The 23,413-nt window shown below is 41.3% G+C and overlaps 1 protein-coding gene across 2 annotated transcripts in view; it reads left to right on the top strand.

The window, feature by feature from the left end:
- Window positions 1-23,413, top strand: part of KCND2 (potassium voltage-gated channel subfamily D member 2) — a 415,189-nt gene that overhangs the window by 357,555 nt on the left and 34,221 nt on the right. For both annotated transcript variants that reach the window (XM_045005852.1, XM_045005843.1), the window contains exon 2: window positions 20,565-20,727. In XM_045005852.1, coding sequence (XP_044861787.1) covers window positions 20,565-20,727 — 163 coding nt within the window. The remainder of the gene's footprint in view (window positions 1-20,564; window positions 20,728-23,413) is intronic.

Raw genomic sequence — 23,413 nt, 5'->3', positions numbered from 1 at the left:
CTACTCATATAAAACTAAAATCTCTCTTAACTAGAGTCTTTTGTTCAAAGTAAGTTTGATCTTAGCCAGGACCAATCACAGAGCTCAAAGCATTGGGTTTCTTTGTCTCCTCGGGTGAAGAATAATTTAGGGGTTCTCTCCCACTCCCACCAAAACCTGGGCTTGGTTAGCATCTGTGTTTTTAGACTCAACAGAGAACTAACCTTACATTTCTCAAGGTATTCCATTAAGACAGGGGTGGGCAAACTTTTTGGCCTGAGCGCCATGTCTGGGAATAGAAATTGTATGGCAGGCCATGAATGCTCGTGAAATTGGGGTTGGGGTGTAGGAAGGGGTGAAGACTCTGGTTGGGGGTGCAGGCTCTGGGGTGGGAGAGGGGATGAGGAGTTTGGGGTGTAGGAGAGTGCTCCGGGCTGGGACTGAGGGATTCAGAGGGGGATCAGGGCTGGGACAGGGGATTGGGGTGTGGGAAGGGGTAAAGGCTCCAGCTGGAGGTGCAGGCTCTGGGGTGGGGGTGGGGATGAGGAGTTTGGGGTGCAGGAGGGTGCTCCGGGCTGGGATCGAGGGGTTCAGAGGGTCAGAGGGGGATCAGGACTGGGGCAGAGGCTTGGGGCATGTGAGAGGCTCAGGGGTGCAGGCTCTGGGTTGCACTTACCTCAAGCAGCTCCCGCAAGCAGCAGCCATGTCCCCACTCCGGCTCCTATGCAGAACCATGGCCAAGCAGCTCTGTGTGCTACCCCGTCCGCAGGTGTTGCCCCTGCAGGTCCAATTGGCCACAGTTCCCAGCCAATGGGAGCTGCGGGGGAGGTGCTTGGGGCAGGGGCAGCATGCAGAGCGGAGCCCCCGGCTGCCCCTACACATAGGAGCCAAAGTGGGGCCATGCCGCTGCTTCTGGGAGCCGTGTGGAGTGGCCCCTGACCCTGCTCCCCAGCGGGAGCTCAAGGGCTGGCTTAAAATGGTTGGTGGGCAGTAGTTTGCCCACCTCTGCATTAAGAACACAATGAGAGGGCACCAAGGGAAAGCTTTCATTGACAATGCCCATGTTACACTGGTTTTATGGGGCTTAGGTGTTGTGACGCTGAGTGTTGCAATGCCTTACTTTTAGGTGCCTAAAAAATCACAGGAACAACGTGATCCACACAGACTGGGCTAAAATTTAATAGTGCAAAGTGCAAGGTCATGCGCTTAGAGACTAACAGCAAGAATTTTTGCTAAAAGCTGGGGCCTTATCAGTTGGAAGGGACAGAGGAGAAAGACCTGAGTGTATTGGTTGATCACAGGATGACTATGAACTGCCAGTGTGATGCAGCTGTGAAAAAGGCTAATGTAGTCCTAGGATGCATCAGGCAAGGTATTTCCAGTGGAAACAAGGAAGTTTTAGTACCATTATACAAGGTACTGGTGAGACCTCATCTGGAATACTGTGTGCAATTCTGGTCTCCCATGTTTGAGAAAGATGAATTCAAACTGGAGCAGGTGCAGAGAAGGGTTAATAGGATGATCCAAGGAATGGGAAACCTACCTTACGAGAGGAGACTCAAAGAGCTTGGCTTGTTTAGCCTCACCAAAAGAAGCCTATGGGGAGATATGATTGCTCTCTATAAGTACATCAGAGGGGTAAATACCAAGCAGGGAGAGGAGTTATTTAAGTTAAGCACCAATGCTGACATAAGAACAAATGGATATAAACTGGCCATCAAGAAGTTTAGGCTTGAAATTAGGCAAAGGTTTCTAACCATCTGAGGAGTGAAGTCCAAGAACAGCCTTTCAAGGGGAGCAGTGTGGGCAAAAAAAACCTAACAGGCTTCAAGACTGAGCTTGATAAATGTATGGAGGAGATGGTGTGATGAGACTGCCTACAATGGCATGTAGCTGATCTGAGACTGCTGGCAGCAAATATCTCCAATGGCTGGTGATGGGACACTAGATGGGGAGGGCTCTGAGTTACTACAGAGAATTCTTTCCCAGGTGTCTGGCTAGTGGGTCTTGCTCACATGCTCCGGGTCTAACTGACTGCCATGTTTGGGGTCAGGAAGGAATTTTCCTGCATGTCAAATTGGCAGAGATCCGGGGGGAGGGGGAGAGAGGTCCTTCCTCTGCAGCATGGGGCATGGTTCACTTGCAGGGTTAAACTAGTGTGAATAGTGGATTCTCTGTAACTTGAAGTTTTTCTGTCATGATCTGAGGACTTCAGTAATTCAGCCAGAGGTTAGGGGTCTATTTCAGGAGTGGGTGAGTGAGGTTCTGTGGCCTGCAATTTGCAGGAGGTCAGACTAGATGATCATGATGGTCCGTTGTGACCTTAAAGCCTATGAAACAACGTTAGGCACCTAAGCTCCCTACACAGTAAATAAGGAGAGAGAGGCACCTAAAAATACGAACCATAAAAAGCCAGCACGCTAGTCAGGGAGCTGCCTAAACTAGCCAATGGGAGATGCCAATGAGAGGAATGTGTCCTAAGTCTCCCCCTTCTCACAGAGTTGGATGTGTAAGCCCAGGTTACAGGGAGACACCTATCTCCTCTGGCAATCCACAGCTGGGAACCCCTATCCTGGAGTCAGAGAAAGAGAAAGGCACCTGCCCCATTCCACACAAAACAGCTGGCGGTGGTGGCAGCAGCCACCTTCTGAGTTTCGGTCCCCGGGTTAGAATACTCACCTGGGATGTAAGAGAACCCAGGTTCTATCCCCTCTGCCTGATGGGGAGAAAGGATTTGAAGAGGGGAATTGAAACCTGGGTCTCCTGCTTTGCAGGTGGGTGTCCTAAAGAGCAGGCTTATTCTTATGTGCTCACTCTCTGGTCCAGTGACTCTTTAAGTATTTATTCAAAGTGGATCAGCTTCAGCAGGAGAAAATGAGGAACACTCTCATCACACTATCCCATAAAACAGTGGTTAGTATAACCTCCTGAGAGGTGGGAGACCCTTGTTCCACTCCTTTCTTCCCCATCACATGTGGGAGAAACTCAAACCAGGTCTCCCATATCCCAGGTGCATGCTCTAACCATTGAGCGAAAAGTTATTAGGTGAGCACCACCTCCTCCTCTGGCCAGAATTTGAATGACACCTGCTCTGGTTGGCAGCCTCTGAGTACACCTCTTGGATTGGGCCCCTCCTGGATTGGGCCCTGCTGAGATGGACACTTCTCTGCCAGTCTGCCTGCTCTTCGTGGATTGCACTGGGGTGGAGGTGGGAGATAGGTATCCAGATGCCTGGAGCAAGGCTGAAACTTAGGCACCAAGGGAACTTTTGCAGAAAAACGTTAGGCACCAAGTAAGTTTAGGTGCTTACCAGGTTAGGCGGCAGCCAAGCAGGAGTTTTGTGGATTGCAGTGGCACCTAAAACTGGGACTTTGATACCTAAGTACCTCTGTGGAATTGGGCCTTAGTCTCCCAGTTATCAATCCAGTACTTTTTGTAAGTTTATAAATTCCTTTATTCAAAATTCCCAATTTAAAATATATACATTATTTTAAGGAGCACTCTGAGTTTGTGACAGGCTGTGTAGACCCTATCCAGCAACTGGCAGGGAGAGGGTTAACTCTCTCTGCATAAGCAGAATATATCACACAAGTGTCTGCTTTTATTACAAGGAAGGGAATGTGGCTGGGCTCAGCTGGAGTGAATTACTCTGTCAGGAAGGACTATAAAAGGATTGAGCTCAGTAGCATTCCCCCTTGTTCTTTCATTGTTTGAGAGCTGACCTAGGATGAGTGGGGAGTCTGGCTGTTCAGAGCACTAGTTTGTTTTCTACCGGGTGAACTCTGGCTTTTATTTTGCTAAATATGAAGCATGTGGGTTATTTCTTCTTTCTTTGGCTTATCTGATCTGGCATAGAATCTGATAAAAATAAAGAGAAGAGAATGAAATAGATAATTAGAGCAGGGTTAAAAAAAACAACTGAACATTGAAGCTAAGATGCTTCTTGCAATCAGAATGAAAGGTTTTTCAAATATACTCCCTAGAAAGAAACATAGGGGAGAGAGGTAAGCGAACTATTGAGGTCATGGGGCAAAATAACAATAGTCATTCTCATACTGTAGTGACTGTGTCAGGAATAGAAACAAAAATAGTGGACTTCTAATGAAGTTTTACATCTGAACATAGTAAATGGAGGCAGTTTGTGCACAACAGTTTATGCAAAAGGATCCACTGGCTTAATGGGGACATTCTTAATTGTTACCTAGATTATAACACCTGTATTGAGTGATTCCAGGGAGTTTAGTAGTTTTTATTATTTTAATTCCCTTGAATATAATGGACTTAGAATTAGTGTTAGGGAACAATTTGTTTCCTGCAAAGAGTTATTCCAGTATAAATATCACTGGCACAAACCATATTGTGTTTTGACTAGTTTTGCCTGGAGGACGAGAGAGGAAAAAAACACCCTGGAAATACTATTCTCCATCGAGAGTAGTGTTAGTAAGTGACATGTTAGAGTATTTTAATATGCCAGCTGCTCAGCTTGCTCTAATATTTCATTTCAAATAATATGAAAATCTTTAAAGCAAGAACACAACAAACAAGGAAAAAGTCAGTGTTTTTTTTTCCTGATTGTTTCCTAAAGGGTGAGGAAATTCTGCTTGCTATTTCAAGATTATTGATATACTATAATTAGAAGTTAACATATAATAAGAAAGTACAATGGTGCATAACCGGGATGCATTTATGACCGTTTGTATATGATAGAAGAAAACCCATACGGAAATTAGGTGCATGTTTTGGTAATTTACCCTTTTGTAGACAGCAAAACTAATAATTTCAAATGTTTAGAATCATTAAGATGCAATAGTAACAAACCTGCATGAAATCATACCTAGTTCCAGTACCAGCCATTACAGTGCTGACATGTCCTAGTGCAAGTAGGGGCAAAATCAAGTTCAAGGCCTTCAAGTCTCTCTGAGCTTTATGCAGATTTGGGATCAGTTGGATTTGGGTCAGAAGTGAAGTAACTGTGGTGATCTCAATCCAATTTCCAACAGGTATTAGTTAATATACCACAAAACAGCACAATTATAGTTGTAAACAGCCCTGTGCATGCATAGAGGTAATGTATGTGGTTTTTTAAAAAAAATAATAATTTGGCCTATTTGGCAATATGCGCTCAGGAGAAGTTTAGGAGAGGAGGAAATGTGTTGGCCAGGTCAGAACCGAGTTGGTTTGACCTTACTACCCTGTTTAATGTAGTTTAATATACCATACTGTACCCTAAAGGAAATCTGAGGGACTAGTTGATTAAAAAATGGGGTATACATGAAATTCCCATGAATATCATTGGGCCTAGACCAGAACAGTGGATGGTCCCCCTACTGAATAGAGCAAGCACATCAGAAAAGAACACCCACAAACTTTGGAGAAGTTCAGTTTGGATCTGAGTCTGGATCTGAACTTCACAACTCAGGCCCATTTTTAGTTGCTGTACTTGGGAGTTGGCCTACACAATGCAGTCCCAGCTGAGAATAGATATGTGAATGTAATATTTTTAAGGTGAACAAACAGCATATAAATAAAAAAACAAAATCAATCTAGGGAAAGGTCTGTTTTTAGATGTTGTAGCTTGGATTTGGAGTCACTAGTATATGTAACAAGCCTTATTCCATAATGGGGAGACTTAGTAAAGCCTGGAACTGGCTTCTCTTGCTGTATGAGCTTGGGTAAGTCAATTAATATTGAATAGTACCCAACCCAGGACCCCTCTTAGATACATCTTCCCAATTTATCAATAAACCATTGATTTCTACTCTAGGAGAACATTTTTTTTTTTCAACCAGTTTTGCACCCACTTTATTGTAATTTCATCTAGACCATGTTTCTCTATTTTTATGAGAATATCTTGAGGTGAAAAGTCAAAAGCTTTATTAAAATTGAGATAAATCATGTCTACCTCCCTACCCCCCTTAGGTCAGGAACTCTGTCAAAGATGGAAATTAGGTTGGTTTGGCCTAATTTGTTCTTGACAAATCCATGTTGGCTAAAACTTATAGACTTTAAGGTCAGAAGAGACCATAGTGATCATATAGTCTGACCTCCTGCACATTGCAGGCCACAGAACTCACCAATCCATTTCTGTAATGGACCCCTAACATCTGTGGAAAATTCCTTTCCAACCCCAAGTATGGCAATCAGTTAGACTTTAAGCATGTGGGCAAGATGCACCACCTGGGAAAGAATTCTCTGTAGTAACTCAGAGCCCTCCCCATCTAGTTTCCCAAGTGCTTACAAATTGATTGTTTAATAATTTATTCAATATCTTTCCAGGTATCAAAGTTAGGATCACTGGTCTATAATTCCCTGAGTCCTCATTTTTACAGATAAGTGCTATGGTTCCGCTTCTCCAGTCCTCTCAGACCTCACCCATCCTCCATGAATTTTCATAGATAATGGCTAATGGTTCAGAGATTGTTTCTGCTAGTTCCTTAAGTACCCTAGAGTGAATTTTATCAGGCCCTGCTGACTTGAATACCTCTAATTTATGTAAACATTCTTTAATCTGTTCTTTCCTTAGTCTGGCTTGTGTTCCTTCCCTCTTGTTGTTATTACTATTAATCATGTTAAGCATCCAGTAACAATTTTTGTTAGCGAAAACTGAAGCAAAATAAACATTAAACACCTCAGCCTTTGTGTCATCTGTTATCAGCTCTCCTTCCCTGCTAACTAGTGGACCTATACTTTTTTTTGCCTTTCTCTTGCTCCTAATGTATTTATAGAACTACTTCTTATTGCCTTTTATGTCCCTTGCTAGAAGATTGTGCTAGTCTTTTATACTGATCCTTAGCAAGTCATCCACGTTTCTGCTTTTGTAGGATTCCTTTTTGGTTTTCTAGTCACTAAAGAACTGCTGGTGCAGTCATATTGGCCTTTTACTATTCTTCCTCTATTTCCTTTGCATCTGGATAGTTTGCTATAGTGCCTTTAATATTATTGTTTTGAGAAACTGCCAGCTCTCCTGAACTCCTTTATCCCTTAGACTTTCCTCTATGGGACCTTACTTACTAATTCTCTGAGTATGTGAAAGGCTGCTTTAACTTTAACCACCTGAATAGCTCCATTGAAGTCACACTTCTGCTCTTGGAATCAATGGTGCTGCCCACATGCCTAAAGTTAAAAATATGCGTAAGTGTTTTCAGGGTCAGGGCCAACAAGACATATATTTTTATTATTATTTAGACTGTGATAGCTTCCAAAATGTACTAGGAGTTTTCAATATACAAAGGAAGAGGCAGAGCCTGCCCCAAAGCACTTACAATGTAGAGTATAGATCCTGCAAATGGATCTATCTGGGCGGATCCCTGCATGGAGCCCGATAAATTTCATGGTTGCATGGATCACTCACATGAAATAGCTTATACACCCCCCACACACACACAATGGTGTTGTGAGAATAAAATCCATTAATGATGATGAAGCACTGAAATATTATGGTGATGACTATGACTATGGCCATAAGTACCAGGTATATAGATAGATAACTTGCAGGACATGTGGGGAGGGGGGACCTAAATAAGAAAGAAATATAAAGGGAAAATCATTGTTATTATATTATATTATATTTATTATACTATAGTATTAGTCATCATGTACCACTTCCACAATGTGTGCATATTAGAAAGCCAGGTAACAATGTCCATCTCTCTCTTTCATCCTAGTTCTTTCCTCCTCTAATATAAAATGTTACCTCCTTTTTTCTTAGTTCAATTTGTCTGAGAAGGAAATTTTGTAAAAGAAAACAACCAAAAAATTGGTTTCTACAGAGCCAAAAACTGTGCAATACTTTTACCTCTCTCCTGAAACAGTGTTACAATGATATTAAGTAGGAATACCCTTTTTATGGTGAGGCTACTCTGCAGCGCAATGTTCCTGAAGCATATTTTACAGAGCTATAGTATTGTAAATATTGATTTATTATCGAATGGCATCAGAATCACAACAAAAAAACTTTATTCTCATTGTCAGCTACTTGCCAGTGATGAGGATCCCTGAGCTGCCAATGAGTACAAGATCAATATTTCCAGTTCCAACCAGTACAGTGCTGAAAATGTAGTAAGGATGTTGGTGTGAAATAAGACAATGTCATTTTTAATATGTCTTGCTGCACCAATGTTGTTCAATACACATCATGATATGTTGTGGTGTCATATAGAAACAGTAGCCCTCTGTGGCAGGGTGCCACAAAAAAAATTTACTATCTCAAACCTTGTCCATATCTCCCTTTTCAGTTCATTTCTGTATCTTGAAAGAGCTAGACAATCTAATCCTTCTGTGCATACATGTGTGTGTGTGAGAGAAACATATATATATATATAATATACCTGTTGAAAAATTGTGTAATGACCATGTAAGTAGTAACTACTATGTGCAAAGCCCTTGGAATATTTTCTGTTAAAGAGGTAGTTAAGTCAGAGTTGCCACTGAAAAGATCCAACTTGTCCTCTGATGTTTTATGTCATTTTTCTTTGACTTATTTATTGTTTGCTTAATAAATATAACAAACGGAAAAAATAATTTCCCCCACACAGTATAGAGCATCTGAGCTACAGGAGAAAAATACATTGGAAGGATTGCTAACTCTCGTACTCATTATGTATATTCTAGCAATAATTATCCGACCAGGCATTTATCCCATGCTTATCACCATGGTATCAGAAAATGTGAAAGTAAACACAATAAAGGATCTAGTTTTTGAAGTTAAAAATATATTTCCTAACAATCAGATATCATTCTCTAGTAGAAATAAAGATTTTAAAAAAGAAAACATTTTCCCTACCCTTTGTTTTGAAATGGAGGAAAAAAACTTAAATATAAAAATTAAATTTCCAAATACCATAGCCCAAAATCATGCCACATTAATGTATAGTATCTTTTTTTTTAATGTAAATAGTCCCCAGTGACAACTTGGTTAATTTTTAAATGGTAAACTCAAACTGTTTACCAATCCTCACGGCAACACAGCTGAAAGGCACATGCATGCTGCTTAAACTTATCACCAATGGCATTTTAAATTATCTGCTGTAGGATGCAATGCTGAGATAGATGACTAATTAGTGTCCGCTTGCCAGTGTTTTGTCACCAAGTAGCTTGGAAGCACTAGGGAACAGCTTTATAACAATTTACTGCATCTTTCTCAGACAAGGAAACCATTTTGCAATTGTCAAATATAGTTTGACATCTCTATAATATTGCTTCATGTTTGGCATTTTTGTTCTGCTGTCAAAACAGTTTCTGTACTATACTAAGGGGATTTTTTTAGCTGATCTCAAAAGGAAAGTATTCAACAGTGCATCTTGCTAGCACTGGAGAACTATCCTCATCTTCTATATTAATTGGGCTGTTTAGAACTGATTTGTGAATAAATAGTATCTAGGCAGCATGTTTTAGAGTTAAGGTGAATGGGGAGTTCACAGTTAGGCTCTCTGCATTTGGACAGGTATTAGTTATTCTTGGTTCATGATTTCAAGTTTGTTTTTTTACATGCATAAGAGCTAGAAACACGGTATTTGGGTTTTTTTTAATGAAATGTAGGAGTCTCATCCATCATGTGCCTCCAGGAGATGGCACCTCAGGCATGGGCCGTTAGTGCCTCTGCCTTAATCTAGCCCTGTATATAAGAATTCTGCTAATGTTGCTATTCCCAAGGGTCTGCCAGCATTGCCAGAATTGTTATTTTTAATTATCAGAACAGCCCCTTGATGAGAGCACTTTAGAAATAAAATTAATCATAAACAAGCTAGGATTATCCATTCTACGATGCTGATTGTGCACGCCACTCCTCTCAGACAGACCATTTCAGTGTCTCTGTGAATTCAAATGGGCACAGGATTCCATTCTCATGAAGCAGCTTGCAAGAGTGGGGACATAAATCATAAACTCTTCAGAAAAGGCCCACATTCCTCATATGTGTAGAAAATGGCTAGCACATTGTGGGCACCCCTGTACTATAAGTAAAAATAACGATAAGACAGACTGGTAAGTGCTTTCCTGTCAAACCTGCTTTTTTTCTGTGGAAAATTGGGTTTTTGACTAAAGAAATTTATTTTGTGAAAATTTGTGTGAAAAGTGCCTGCTTTCCACAGAAAAAAATAGACTTTTCATCAGAAACTAAACTCACATTTTTGTGGGTTTCAGCTGAAAATTGAAAAATTTCACTTAAGAAATGCTGTCATAGTGTCATGGGGTAGTTGCTATTTGACATGTCATGCCCCCCAATATTCTCTATGGGCTGCGTTCCCCAGCTGAACTACTCCTCCCATGACACAATATGGCCTGGGACTCCCATGATGCATCACAGCAGCTCAGCAAGTTCCAAAAAAGTCAAAATTTTCCACAAGGGCAGGAGGAGGGGGACAATTTCAACCAGTGTTAGTAGTGAGGTGAATCAGAGGACTACAAGTCAGGTGACTTGGGTTCTTTTCCTGACTGCCACAGACTCATTGTATAACCTTGGTCAAATCTTTTAGCCGTTCTGTGCATAAGTTTCCATCTGCAAAATCAGAATACTTATACCCACCTTTACAAGTCACTTTAAGGTTCTAGACTGAAAGCTCTTGTATAAGTAAAAAGAACAGGAGTACTTGTGGCACCTTAGAGACTAACAAATTTGTATAAGTGTAAATTACTGTTTTATTAGAAACCTATTTGAGAAATGTTTACCTCAGCCAACCTGGCAATCCTCAGGGCAACACAGTGCACTACCATATGGAGATGTGAGTTTGTCTGTCTTGCATTTTAGGTTAGGAAGGCCTGAGCACATCAACCCTTGAGAGGAGGGAGTGCTTTCATTGTTTATGAGTGATCACTCTGGCCAGTGCTTGGAGCACCATTCATGGGCTCTGGAGGGAACCACGTCCATCACTGTTCAGCAGAAGAGATGGTTATTGCAACATAGGGCCTCTAAAGGCAGTAAAAACAAGGAGAAAAATGGTTCGCAACTCCATACAGAATCTCTCTAGGTTGGAATAAAATTTGGGATAATGCATACAATGCTCTGGATCTCGCTTCAACAGTAATCTATTGTATTATCAGAAATTTCAAACTCATTAGGCTATTTTTAAGGTCAAGGTAAGGGTGTAGATTTATCATAGCAATTGCTAGTGTCATAGAGTCTAAGAACTGGTTTTCTTGCTTCCCCCATCTGCAACTACGCATAAGTGCTTGATTGGCTGGCTGGCTAAATGAATGGTCAGATGAACAACTGTATACTCTTCACTGAGAGTCTTAAGAGAACAGCCTTTGGGGCTGGGCATGAAGCTACTATTGAACATAGAATTGGCATTAATCATGATAGGAATCAAGGGAACAGTTCCATGAACTCACCATGGAGACTGGAGGAGGGAAATCATTAGACCACTTTGGCAGCTTAGGCAAACCAAATAAAGAGCAAGAACATCCCTTATCCACTAACATTTAGGACAGTATTTGTGAAAACTAGAGATGGTTTAATTCAAAAACTCAGATCGAAACTTTGTGGATGAGTTTAACAATCCCCAGTGAAAGAAGCTTGGGCCTGAAAGGAAAAAAAGGGACAGGGATAAGTATTCCAAGGGGACATGAAGTTCCTTTATTTCCAAACCAAACCTGGTTTTGACAAAGGCCATTTAGATTCTACAATCTACATCGTGATTTTTTTGGTTTGGTGGTTTTTTGTTTTTTTGCCATTCTTTAGTCAGAAATTACCTTGCCTTTTCAAAGGAACACTATCAAGTTCATTTTAATGGCCTGCCATTTATTTTACTACATTCTTTGTAATGCCGTTTCATAAGTTTGAAAAAAGAAACACTACTATTCCTTTTTCAGTAAATAAGGAGGAAGTTATACAAGAAAACCCCACACGGTATAGGACTTATATAGAGAATATATGTGAATTGGAACTATGTGTTTGTACACATGTATAGAGCAATATAAAAATGACAGTTTTCTAATATCAGAGGGGTAGCCGTGTAAGTCTGTATCCACAAAAAACAATGAGGAGTGTGGTGGCACCTTAAAGACTAACACATTTATTTGGGCATCTGAAGAAGTGTTTTTTTTTACCCACAAAAGCCTATGCCCAAATAAATGTTAGTTTTCTAATGGTGTTTTATGCCCTCTAGTGGGCTTTGAGTTTATTGCACCTATTATGCCTGAAATGCTGGTCATTTTTAACTGTTGGCTTTAACAATGTTTAGTCTGTGTGAAATGCATACACTAGATTTATTCCTAAGTAGTATGCCCTACACATTTAGAAGGATGCCTATTATGCCCAGTTTAATTCTTTCTGGGAGTTTAACATTTCCTTCTGTAGCAAACTTTATGTTCCTAAGACATATTTACAGTGTTAAGATTGCTGAGTGATAGCTTCATGCAAGTGATGTTATTGCACCAAAATAAAAAATTACACTTTTGTTGCACTTTTTAAAAAAAAGACTCTTTTGACCAGATAAATAATTGTAAGTGGAATATGTGGAAGTGTCTCTCTTCTCCATTTAAAATTTTGAGCATTACCCTATCCACTCACATCATGGAGAAATGGCAAAAATGATTTTTTGAGTTGTAATGCAGAACTATGACTTCTCCATACTCGATGCAGGGATTTCCACAGCTTCCGCCTTAAACCCATCAGAGGACCAACCTGAGAAAATAGTCTGCATTAGATTCAAAATGGGTCAAAGAATGGTGCTGTTAGCCCACAATGCCACAAATATGGACAATACTGTCTGATATTTCTTGAAATGAGGCCACATCGGTAGAAAATATGTTCCACCCATTAGGCAGAGTAACTGATGTGCAATGACTACTACTGACAGAACTAATAGGTATTGTAAATGGATGGATACATTGATAGACAAATACTGATCTACTAATGTAAATGTTACAGAACATACATTAATAATCCCACACATTACACCAATTGTGGGAATTTCCTAATGCCCATGTTATCCAAGATCCCACAAATTTAGTTGTTAGCTTGTAAAAGGTACAGTCCCGGCTCCTATGTTTCTGATGCAAAACCATAGGAAATCACACCCATGTTCCTCAGACCACCACTTAGAAAGGTCCGGTGTTCTAACAGCATAAGGAGGCAATCCATTAACTTGATATTATCCCTTACAATGAGGAGTCAGACATGGAACAATGGTCTGTTGTTGAACACAAGATTAAAACTAAATTTCATCCATTTCCCAAGAGGTGTTCATTTGATAATGCAATTTTGACTTCTGGTATGATATAGCTTAATTGACACACCACAAGTGCACATCTAGTTTGTCATATCCTTTTCACTTCACTTTCTTCGATAATAAAGCAGAGCACATGTGATTAATACAGGAATCAGTGGTACTATTTCTGTTCAGTCAGCTAAAGTATACAATCTTGTGATGTCCTTTTGTTATGTTACAAAATTAGGAAGAAAGTTAATACAAATAATGAGGACCAAAGCATTGACTAAGATATGTTCCACAATAATAGGTTCATATGTGGTATATACAATTTTGATAAAGAGACTTGCAAAAATTGCAACTGAAAAAACGTGGAGAAGGAACATGCACTCACTATTATAATTTGTGTAACAATAAGAGGAGAAAGAACCAGACATTAAAGTTTTAGCTACTACTACCTATTTTGAAAAGTCACGTATAAACGGCTTCCATGTTTGTTGTATTTCAGTGACTTCAAGATCAAATTTGCTCAGTTGTCAAGTAACAAGATAGTTTTCACAATTTATAATAAAAGTTTTACAAAACTCACCCTCCCTTCTCTTCACTTCACTTGGGCTTGCAGAGAGGACCCATGACTACAGATAGTGTTGGGGGAGGAGGGGAGTAGAGTGAGGGCAGCCGACTTCAGCAGTGTTACTGAGCATGCTCAGTCCATGCCAAGGAGCAAATCTGAGGGGACACGTGACCCCACATGCCTCCCCACACATTGCCTCTGCGAGGTGCCCACAATTCTTCACTACTTGCCCTTGCATAGGTTTCTAGGTCTTGGAGTTTCAGTCCTTTTCTCTTCAGACTCCTCTTGAAGAGCTTTCCATCATATCCTCAGTCTTCAACATCCTTTCTTGCTGTGATCTTCCTCCAAAGATTTCTTTACTGGCCATTCTTCCATTCTCCCATTCTTTTCACATGCCCAGCCCACCTCAAATGTGTGCTCTCCAGCCTATCTATGATTGAGAGTCCTAAAAAGAACAGGAGTACTTGCAGCACCTTAGAGACTAAAGCCCACTTCATCAGATGCATAAAATGGAACATATAGTAAAAAGATAGATATATACACATACACACAGAGAGAAAGAGAACATGAAAAAGTGGAAGTAGCTATACCAACTGTAAGAAGCTAATTAATTAAGATGAGCTATTATCAGCAGGAAAGTCCTAAATTAATCTTTCCCCTAATTTCTTCCATGCACAGTCTGTCTGTCATCTGGTTGCCCGCCATTCTCCTCTGCTACTACCTGTATCTTCTTTTTTTCCATCTCCATAAGACTCACCATTTCCAAACCATATTGCAGGCAGGAACAAATATAAGCAGCCTATACTTTTCCTTTCAGTTTGTTACTTAAGTGCCGGTCTCACAGTACTCTTGCCACCTTTTTCACTGCTGCCCATCTGCACTGGGTTCTTCTTTTCAGTTCTCCTGATCTCTCTCCAATGGTACTAAGTTTACTTCCCACGTACTGTAAACAAATTCTTTTTTATGATTCAGCTTCTCTCCTAAAACTTTGATCAACAGCTCTTCTTCCACCTTCCCTTCTTGCATAGCTTCAGTTTTCTTTATATTTACCTTTAAATCATGATCTTTAAACAGAGATGCCCACTTTTATATTATATTTACCAATTCCTTTTTGCTGTCAGTCAAAAGGGCCAGATCATCAGCATATGTTAGTTTTCTCTGTCTCTCCACTGGCTTGGTTTTTCTACTAATTAACTCCATACCTAGGATGAAGAGAAGTGGACTCAGCACACTGTCTTGTTTCAACCCCGCCATCATCTCACAACTCTCTGAAATTCTATGTGTTGTTACCACCATAGCTCTGGACCGCCATATAGCTCCTCTATCATCTGCACTTCTGGAAGTCCCCGCTCAATCCCTCCATCTCAATACTTGAAACACCAGCTCCCGCTGAACCACGTCATATGGTTTCTCAAGATCAAAAAATGCTACATACCAGTTAACCCATTCATTTATCATTCTTTCAAACTTCTGTCTCATTGCAAATACTGTATCTATAGCACTCCTTCCTTTCCTAAAGCCATGTTGCTGCTCTCCTTTATTTTGCTACACTTTGCACCTCAACCGTGTGTCCAAAACTCTCTTAAGGACTTTGAGGTTAATTTAAGAGGGCGATACCCTGATAGGTATTTGGATCTTTTGCACCACCCTTACCCTTCTAGAGAGGCACAATCAATCCCATTTTCTAGTCCTCTGGTATCCTTGCTTGATACCAACAAACTCATAGTAATCTATGAAGCCACTTTGTTCCTGTATCTCCAACTGCCTCTATCATATCAACAGTTATTTCATCTTCACCAGCTGCTTTATCATTTTTCACCTTATTCAGTAATGTCTCTGTCTCCTCCTCTACACAGATCAATACCTATTGAGGCATCCCCATAAGTGTTGGCAGTGCTTCCATTCACAATTCCCTCTTCATATTTAACAGCCTTTGGGAATCTTTTTTCAATATCTCTACCACCTCTTTAGGGTTAGTCACCACACAGGTCCTATCCTTCACACATAAAGATTTCTTCTTATCTTGTGTTTCACTGTTCCTTTTTTATGCTAACCCAAAACCCAATTTCCTGCCATCATCTTCTTCCATCTATTTTTAGTCTCCTTTTTTACCTCTTTGCATGCATTTTTGATTGTCTCATTGTCACAACCTGCTTCCTCAAACTCTTTGAATAATTGTTTCTTTTTAATTTCACTTGTACATCCAACTTCCACCATCAGCTTGTTCTCTGAAAGCACCCATCTTACTACTTGTTCTGCCACATGTTACCTCCATTGACTTAATGAAACAGTCTTTTAATTTCCTCCATTCTTCCTCCACTGACTTCATTGTTGCTGGCAAAGCATGAAAGCCTTCCTTTATATTTTTGGCAGAACTATTCCTTTCTCTTGACCCCCCCACCTCCCATTTCTTCCTCAATTTCATCTTCCCTCCTGATTTCTCAGGTTGCATTGTTCTGACACATATTCACTTGGTATAACCTTTACATCTTTCACCATTTTCATATGTTCTCTTCTTATCAAAATATAGGACACCTGGGCTTTAGTTTTTCCACTATAGTATGTCACTAGGTGGGAGTCTCTTTTTTCAAACTATGTATTCGCCACTGAAAAGCCACTCAACTTACTTCTCTTCTTTTGCATTTATATTACCAATGCCAAATTAACCCACCACTCCTTCTACTGGGCTCCTTTCACCAAATCACCCCTGACAGGTAACAAGGTGTTACTCTCAACCATAACTGTTAGGGGGCTTATTCCTTCACCCTCTCACTTCCCTGGTCCTTCTCGCATGAACAGAGAGCAACAATACCCGAAGTCCAAAGGTGCAAACAATTTGATGTTTATTGGGGTGAACTTCCAGCAAGCATGATTCCAGTTTCCTTCCTCAGTGTCCCCCTTCCCAGCTCTGACACCACAGAGCCTTGCCTGTGTCCGTTTCTGTTCCCGTCCCTTGTTCCCATTCTCCCCTTTAGCAAAACATGATCCCAATTCCCCCATCCCCAGTCCCTGTTCCCGTCCCCCCACTTTACTTCCTGATTGACTGCAGACTATATAGTAAAACTTGAGTTCTGCTTAGCTATACCATAACCAATCATTTTACTGAAATTTAACTAACCAATTCTAACAGTTATATCCCACCACCTTAATTGGTTTACACCCAACAAAATTACTTATACAGCAGACAGAAACAATCACAGAACCAGACAGAGATTATACAAACAAACAACAGGGAAGTGGAGACTACAGTCATAGAACAATACGGAAATGAGGATTTCACATCCCAGCTATTGATAAGTGAGTTCTTGCCAGACAGGATGCTATCAAACTAAGTTTCCTTTTACATCTTCTAGACTCTTCCCTTTCTCTGGAGGTGATAGGAATATCAGGACAGAATTGTATTTCTAACAGTCCAGTAGCACCTTATGTCAATGTGACTAGTTTGGAATGTAAGGATGTGACCATATACTTCCCAGCTTATGGCTGCCTCTGCTGCTTAGCAGAAGAACCAGGCCTCAGACTGTCACAGTAAGAGAAGGCCATTACACAGACAGACAGTGAATTTTTATTCTTTCTTTTATACCTCTATAACTAGCTAAGTGATAAGAATACACCTAAATTCTTAAAGTATAGGCCTTTGCAGACAGGCCTGAATATCTATATCCTAACAATAACCACCACTTCTGCCAGCTCATTTCTAAAGCTCTCCTTCTCTTCCATAAGTCTGCCTTGCTGTGGAGCATATGCTGACATCACACATATAATCTTACTCTCTATCAACATCCTCTAACATGGTATAAAAAGCATCTTTTTCAGCATCAGGCCTTGTGTCATGTTGAGCATATCCACTAATAACTACAATACATCCTACCTTCAAACTCAAAATGATTGCTATCAGGCATGGAGAATAAGCCTGCCAAGTCAGTTGTGCAGATTGCACCACAGGGACAAAATCAAAGCAACACCAGTGTGCCCTTCAGATGTGTCATTAGGCGTGCAACAATTGAAAGGTCTGACTGCTACAAGTCAGAGTTGTGCAGTCAGTGTTTAAATTCCACCATGTCTCCTGCGTGCCACATACAACAGTCAACCTTTCCAATTCTTTAGCCAGGAGAGTCCTCTTTCCGACCGCTGTTAATGATCAGACATTCCATGCTCAGGTATTGATGTTGCTTCAGAAGGGGACATACCATCTTTATGTCAGGTACTTCCCTTCCATTTTTGTTTATGGAAGAATCATCATCATACAGTGTGAGTCCTCTGCATGCAGTAGAAGATTTAGATGAATCCTGAAGCTTGGTTCCATTGTGAGTAGTAGACGAAACTGCTGAAGCAGATAAAGCAGATGAAATTGCTAACGTTGTATGTGTTTTTCTTCTGCATGTCAAAGCTAGAGATGTTTTACAGGGATGGCTTGCTAAGCCATTGCCCAACCCTCCCACTTTATCTGGGCTTGGGATCAGCACTAGGAACAAGACATTGTGGTGTGGTTATTACAGGTATAACTGAATGTAAAATTTGGTCCTCCAGCTGGAACTTAGTTAACTATCTTGTTGATGCATATACCAGAATAGAAACCAGGTCCCATAGCATAGTAGACCTACACAGAATAAATGTAGGAAAACCTTTAGTTTTGTCACAAAACTGAGCAGCTATGATTCTGACTACCCACAGGGTTGATTAAGAAGCTGTCGTTTCTACATAGTCACTCTTCTGAACATAAGTGCACTTTAACATCTTCAGCACAGTGTTTATCAGCAGGAGAAAACTTAAATTAGACAAATTACTGCCATGCACAAATTAGAGCTATCAATAAGGTGGAGGATATTATTAACACTAACTAAGGGCCAAATGAGATTATAGTTGGAAAATGTTTTATTGTTTTTCCTTATTCAAGTAGAAATAGGAAAGGTGATCAGAACTGGGATACTTCATATCTGAAGTTAAATTCAGCTTTTTACTGTCATTTAATACAACAGGCACAAACATACAGTTATATTACAACAGGCACAGAAAAACATCTTCACTATACAAACAATCTTAAACATTTTATTTCCAAATTTTATATAACTCTTTGAAATACTATGGAAAAATATCATCCTGTGTCACAACCTTGGAATACATACATAGCTACTGAAATAGTGGAGGCTGACTGGCCTAAGGTCTTTGCTACCATTATCATCAAACTGCAGTAGATTTGCACAAACATACAGTTATATTACCAACAGAGTGTTTTATTCTGCAACAAATGCAAACAAAAATGGAGCCAGAACTGCCTTCTAACTGTCCACAATGTTCCATTAGTGACAATGGGAGCGTTTAGTTGCTTTGCACTTTTGAAAATCTGGTCGTTTATTTAGGTGCCTAACGTGGATTTAGAAACCTAACTTTAAGCACCATCTTGAAATTTTAGATCATGCGTAAGTATAAATGATTCTTTCTAAATATGTAAATATATAGTCCACCTGATGTGTTGTGTTATACTGGGGGTAAATATAAAGATTATACCCCAAAAAAATGTAAGGTAGGTGCTGGTGACACCTGTATTATGAGATACAGCTGCTAACTTAATGGAAAGTATGGGTCTCTTTCTGGTCTCTTTCCAGTCCTAAAATAACCTGCTCCTCACACCATCCTCATTTAGTCTTTAAAAGATAGAACCCATCCTATGCTACTCTTTCTACCCATTTTTGCAGAATCAGTATTGATGTCACTAGTTTTTAACAAATGTGATTAACAAAACTAAAACTACAGTAGGTGCGTTAGTATCTAACAGTGTAACATACAGTTTTATATGTTGTTCTGGCCAGGTCTTGTAAAGCCACTAGACAGTTCTTTTTAGATAAAATAAGTATGGTCATTACCATCATTACATAGGTTGTTCCAGGCTATACTGTCACCTGCTTACTTGATTCCCTCCATTAGCACTTCATTTCTTATCCTATAAAATCAAGCCTCTCCTCCTCACCTTAAAGGCTACTGAATCTTGCCCTGACACATACCTCTGCTCTCATTTCTACTGATATCCCCTCCTGCTCCCTATGCCCTGCCCCCATCTTTGTGTTACTCGTCCCTTCATCTCCTTCTTTCATTCTTGGGTTCGGACCTGCCAAGTGCCTAAAAGAGTCTCCCTGTTTTCACCCACTTCTCTCTTATCCCTCAAATCCCTGTGTAAAACATGTTTTATTCTCATCAGAGCAACTCCAAAACATTGCCTCTCCTGCAATGTTATCCTACATCTTGCTTTGTGTTTGGTTTTGTCCTATGTAGACTGTAAGCTCTTTGGGATTGGGAGTGTGTCTTACCTATGTTGTGTAACATGCTATGCAAATTTACAGTCCTATGTAAATGTTTAATAATAATTAATAACCCAACCAAATTAAAAAGCAAATGTAACTTAAGGGTATTTAGCTTATTCTTGAACTCAATAGCACTCAGTTACACATTTTGCCCTACAATACAACAAACTACTGGGTGTAGAGAACAGAGTCCGCTTTATAAGCTGTCAGTTGATGTTCCTCTAGATAATTCTTAATGTTGCTGTATTCCTCCTTTACTAGAAAACCAGTATCTAGCATGAAAAAGAGGTGTCTGCAAGTCCCAGCAAGTCTGTGGATTGCCAGGAGGTTTGAAGGAATGAAAAAATATTTAAATCCAGATCGAGGAACTATGTAGACTTAAGCACTAAATTAAAATGGAAATGATATACGTACATACAGCACATAGACATACAGACAAATGCATATGTGTATGAAATGTTCTTTGCAAATTATAGTAAAAATAGTTTCTAGCTAGTTTGACTTTAAATCTGATACTTAAGAGTAGTTAATGTTTTTAAATAGATTTTGTTTTCTTTAACCCAGGTATGGTGACATGGTGCCGAAGACAATAGCTGGGAAGATTTTTGGTTCAATTTGTTCCCTGAGTGGGGTCTTAGTCATTGCTCTGCCAGTTCCTGTAATTGTCTCCAACTTCAGTCGTATCTACCACCAGAATCAACGAGCAGACAAGCGCAGGGCACAAAAGGTGCGCTCTCACTTCCATCCCACACTCTTGATTTGGTGCGAAGTAGATAACAGATGGGTTTTTTTATATGCTGTATATCATCCAAGGGACCATAATTTATTAATAGGAGGGCTGCTATACATTCATGATAGCAGGGGCCCTAAGGCAAATTTACTAATTTTAAAGTACGTTTCAACTTTTTTTTTATGCAGAAATTGCTCCTTTCTTCTTCTTGGTAATGTCCACAGATCCACTACAATGGGTACTTTAGGCTGTTCGCAGCTTGGAGGCAGAACCAGCCCTGTCAGCCACTGGGAGTAGGGAAGTACCTTGCTTCCTGATGTTCTCTCCAGGTTTCTCTGCCTCCATACTGGCCAGTGGCTCAGCCAGACCTCCCTGCAGATTTCTCAGGAAAATTCTAAATTTATTTCAAATTTTTAGACTAACAATTTGGTTCTGTCTGATTCCCAGCCATGTCCCAAGGCTGCATTTGCTTTTAAGGACATTGTCCTGTCAGCTCTCCTTCCCTTTCTGGGGCATTTACTGCAGCTGGTGCTCCTGTCGGCTTCAAGGACAGACCTAAGCCAAGAAAAGGAAGGGTCTGTGTCTCATGCTCCCTCGCATTATTGAGTGACCCGTTAAAGAATTCGGCCAGCTCTGTGGGAAGAATGTGGTTTCCCTCATAGTCCTGTCTGGGCCAGATCACCTCCCCACACCCTTCTCTGAGTAGAATAGGAGCCAGGCAGGACTGGAGAGGCTGCCTGTGCTGAATAAGATGCAGCCCGGGCCCAGTGGGGTTACCTTAGCCCCCTTCCCGAGCAGGAAAGGTGTCTGGCAGGATTGGACAAGAACTGGCTCCGGGGCAAGCAAACATTCCCCAGGAGGGAGTGAAGCCAGAAGGGCAGAGCACCAGATGGAAGATTGTGTCTGAGTCCCCATAGCCTGCAATATCAGCCAGTGCTTAATTTGTAATAAGAGAGGTGAGGCTCACGCAATTAGGTGATGGGGATCAAGCAATTTTTTTTTACTTTCATAACTGATGCAGCAAGCCCAAAGGTGCCGGGGATATGAACTGCCAAGCCTAGAGGTGCCAGGGCTAAGCACTGGCTAGCCCTGGCACAGTTTAAGCACTGCCACCAGCCATACCTCTTACTGATGGGCTCAGCCACCTCCTCTCACTCTTTTTCCCAATGGGTCGCAGATGGAGGGCTCTGGACACAACATGACTGAGACCTCCAGGGGAAACACAGTCCTACCTGGCTCCATTCAACAGAGAGGAGTGGAGCTTCTGGGGACCCCATCCTTGAGCTCCAGGCCAGTACCTTCCTTGGGAGATCCAGAAAGAGCCAATGTGTGGGAGGGGAGACAAATAAGCCCAGCTTGTTGGAGGACAGAGGTATCACTAGTCTCTTGACTATTTTCAGAGAAATCTCTGTGTCCAATTTTACTTGACTAAGGGGCCTCTCACTATACAGGCCCTTTACAAGCATCCAAACCCAGGCAGGCATTCTCTCCGCTCCCTCCCTTGATCATGGAAACTCTGTGATCTGTTTCACACAGGTACATAGGGCTTTGGTCTTTGGGATCAGATGCTGAAACAAATCCATTCCCAGCTGTCTTGGTCAGGGGCGGCTCTAGGATTTGCGCTGCCCCAAGCAGGGCGGCACGCCGCGGGGGGCGCTCTGGCGGTTGCCGGTCCTGCGACTCCGGTGGACCTCCTGCAGACGTGCCTGCAGAGGGTCCTCTGGTCCCGTGGCTCCAGTGGACCTCCCGCAGGCACGCCTGCGGATGCTCCACCGGAGCCGCAGGACCAGCGGACCCTCCGAAGGCATGCCTGCGGGAGGTCCACCAGAGCCGCCTGCCGCCCTCCCGCGGGACGTCGCCCCAAGCGCGCGCTTGGTGCACTGGGGTCTGGAGCCGGCCCTGGTCTTGGTGATACAATGGAAAACTTTATGGAAAGACGAGGCAATTCAGTGTCATCAGAACAGTCGCCTTATAGAAAAGACTACAGAAACCCTCAGGTGACATCAGACTACCACCGCTAAATACATTAATAAATAGAGACTGTCATCGGACACCCTAAATGCCCCTCCAGGATTTCACAAGCAATGCTAACACTGGGGTGGGGAATAGGATTCACATCTGTTTCACACAGGTACATAGAGTATTGGTATTTGGGATTAGATCAGGGGTAGGCAACCTATGGCACGTGTGCCGAAGGCGGCACGTGAGCTGATTTTCAGTGGCCACTGGTCCAGGGGGCTCTGCATTTTAATTTAATTTTAAATGAAGCTTCTTAAACATTTTTAAAACTTATTTACTTTACATATAACAATAGTTTACTTATATATTATAGACTTATAGAAAGAGACCTTCTAAAACCGTTAAAATGTATTACTGGCACGCAAAACCTTAAATTAGAGTGAATAAATGAAGACTCGGCACACCACTTCCGAAAGGTTGCTGACCCCTGGATTAGATGCTGAGACAAATCAGTTCCCAGCTATCATAGTGATTGTAATGAGCATTACAAACCCCATACAGAGTTGAGGCTGAAGGGAGAGGAGATCCTTCCCTGTTTACCAGTAATCAGGCTGACCACACCCCCCGCACCGCTCCCAGAACTGCCAGTCTTGGAGACAAGCACCCACAGCTGTGACCAATAAAGAAAATGAAGCCAACTATAAAGGAGGGAGAACAGAGAGGG

This window comes from Mauremys mutica, chromosome 1, assembly GCF_020497125.1.
Source record: "Mauremys mutica isolate MM-2020 ecotype Southern chromosome 1, ASM2049712v1, whole genome shotgun sequence".
NCBI lineage: Eukaryota > Metazoa > Chordata > Testudines > Geoemydidae > Mauremys > Mauremys mutica.
Note: the sequence above shows the minus strand (reverse complement) of the source record. Positions and strands in the feature narration are given on the sequence as shown.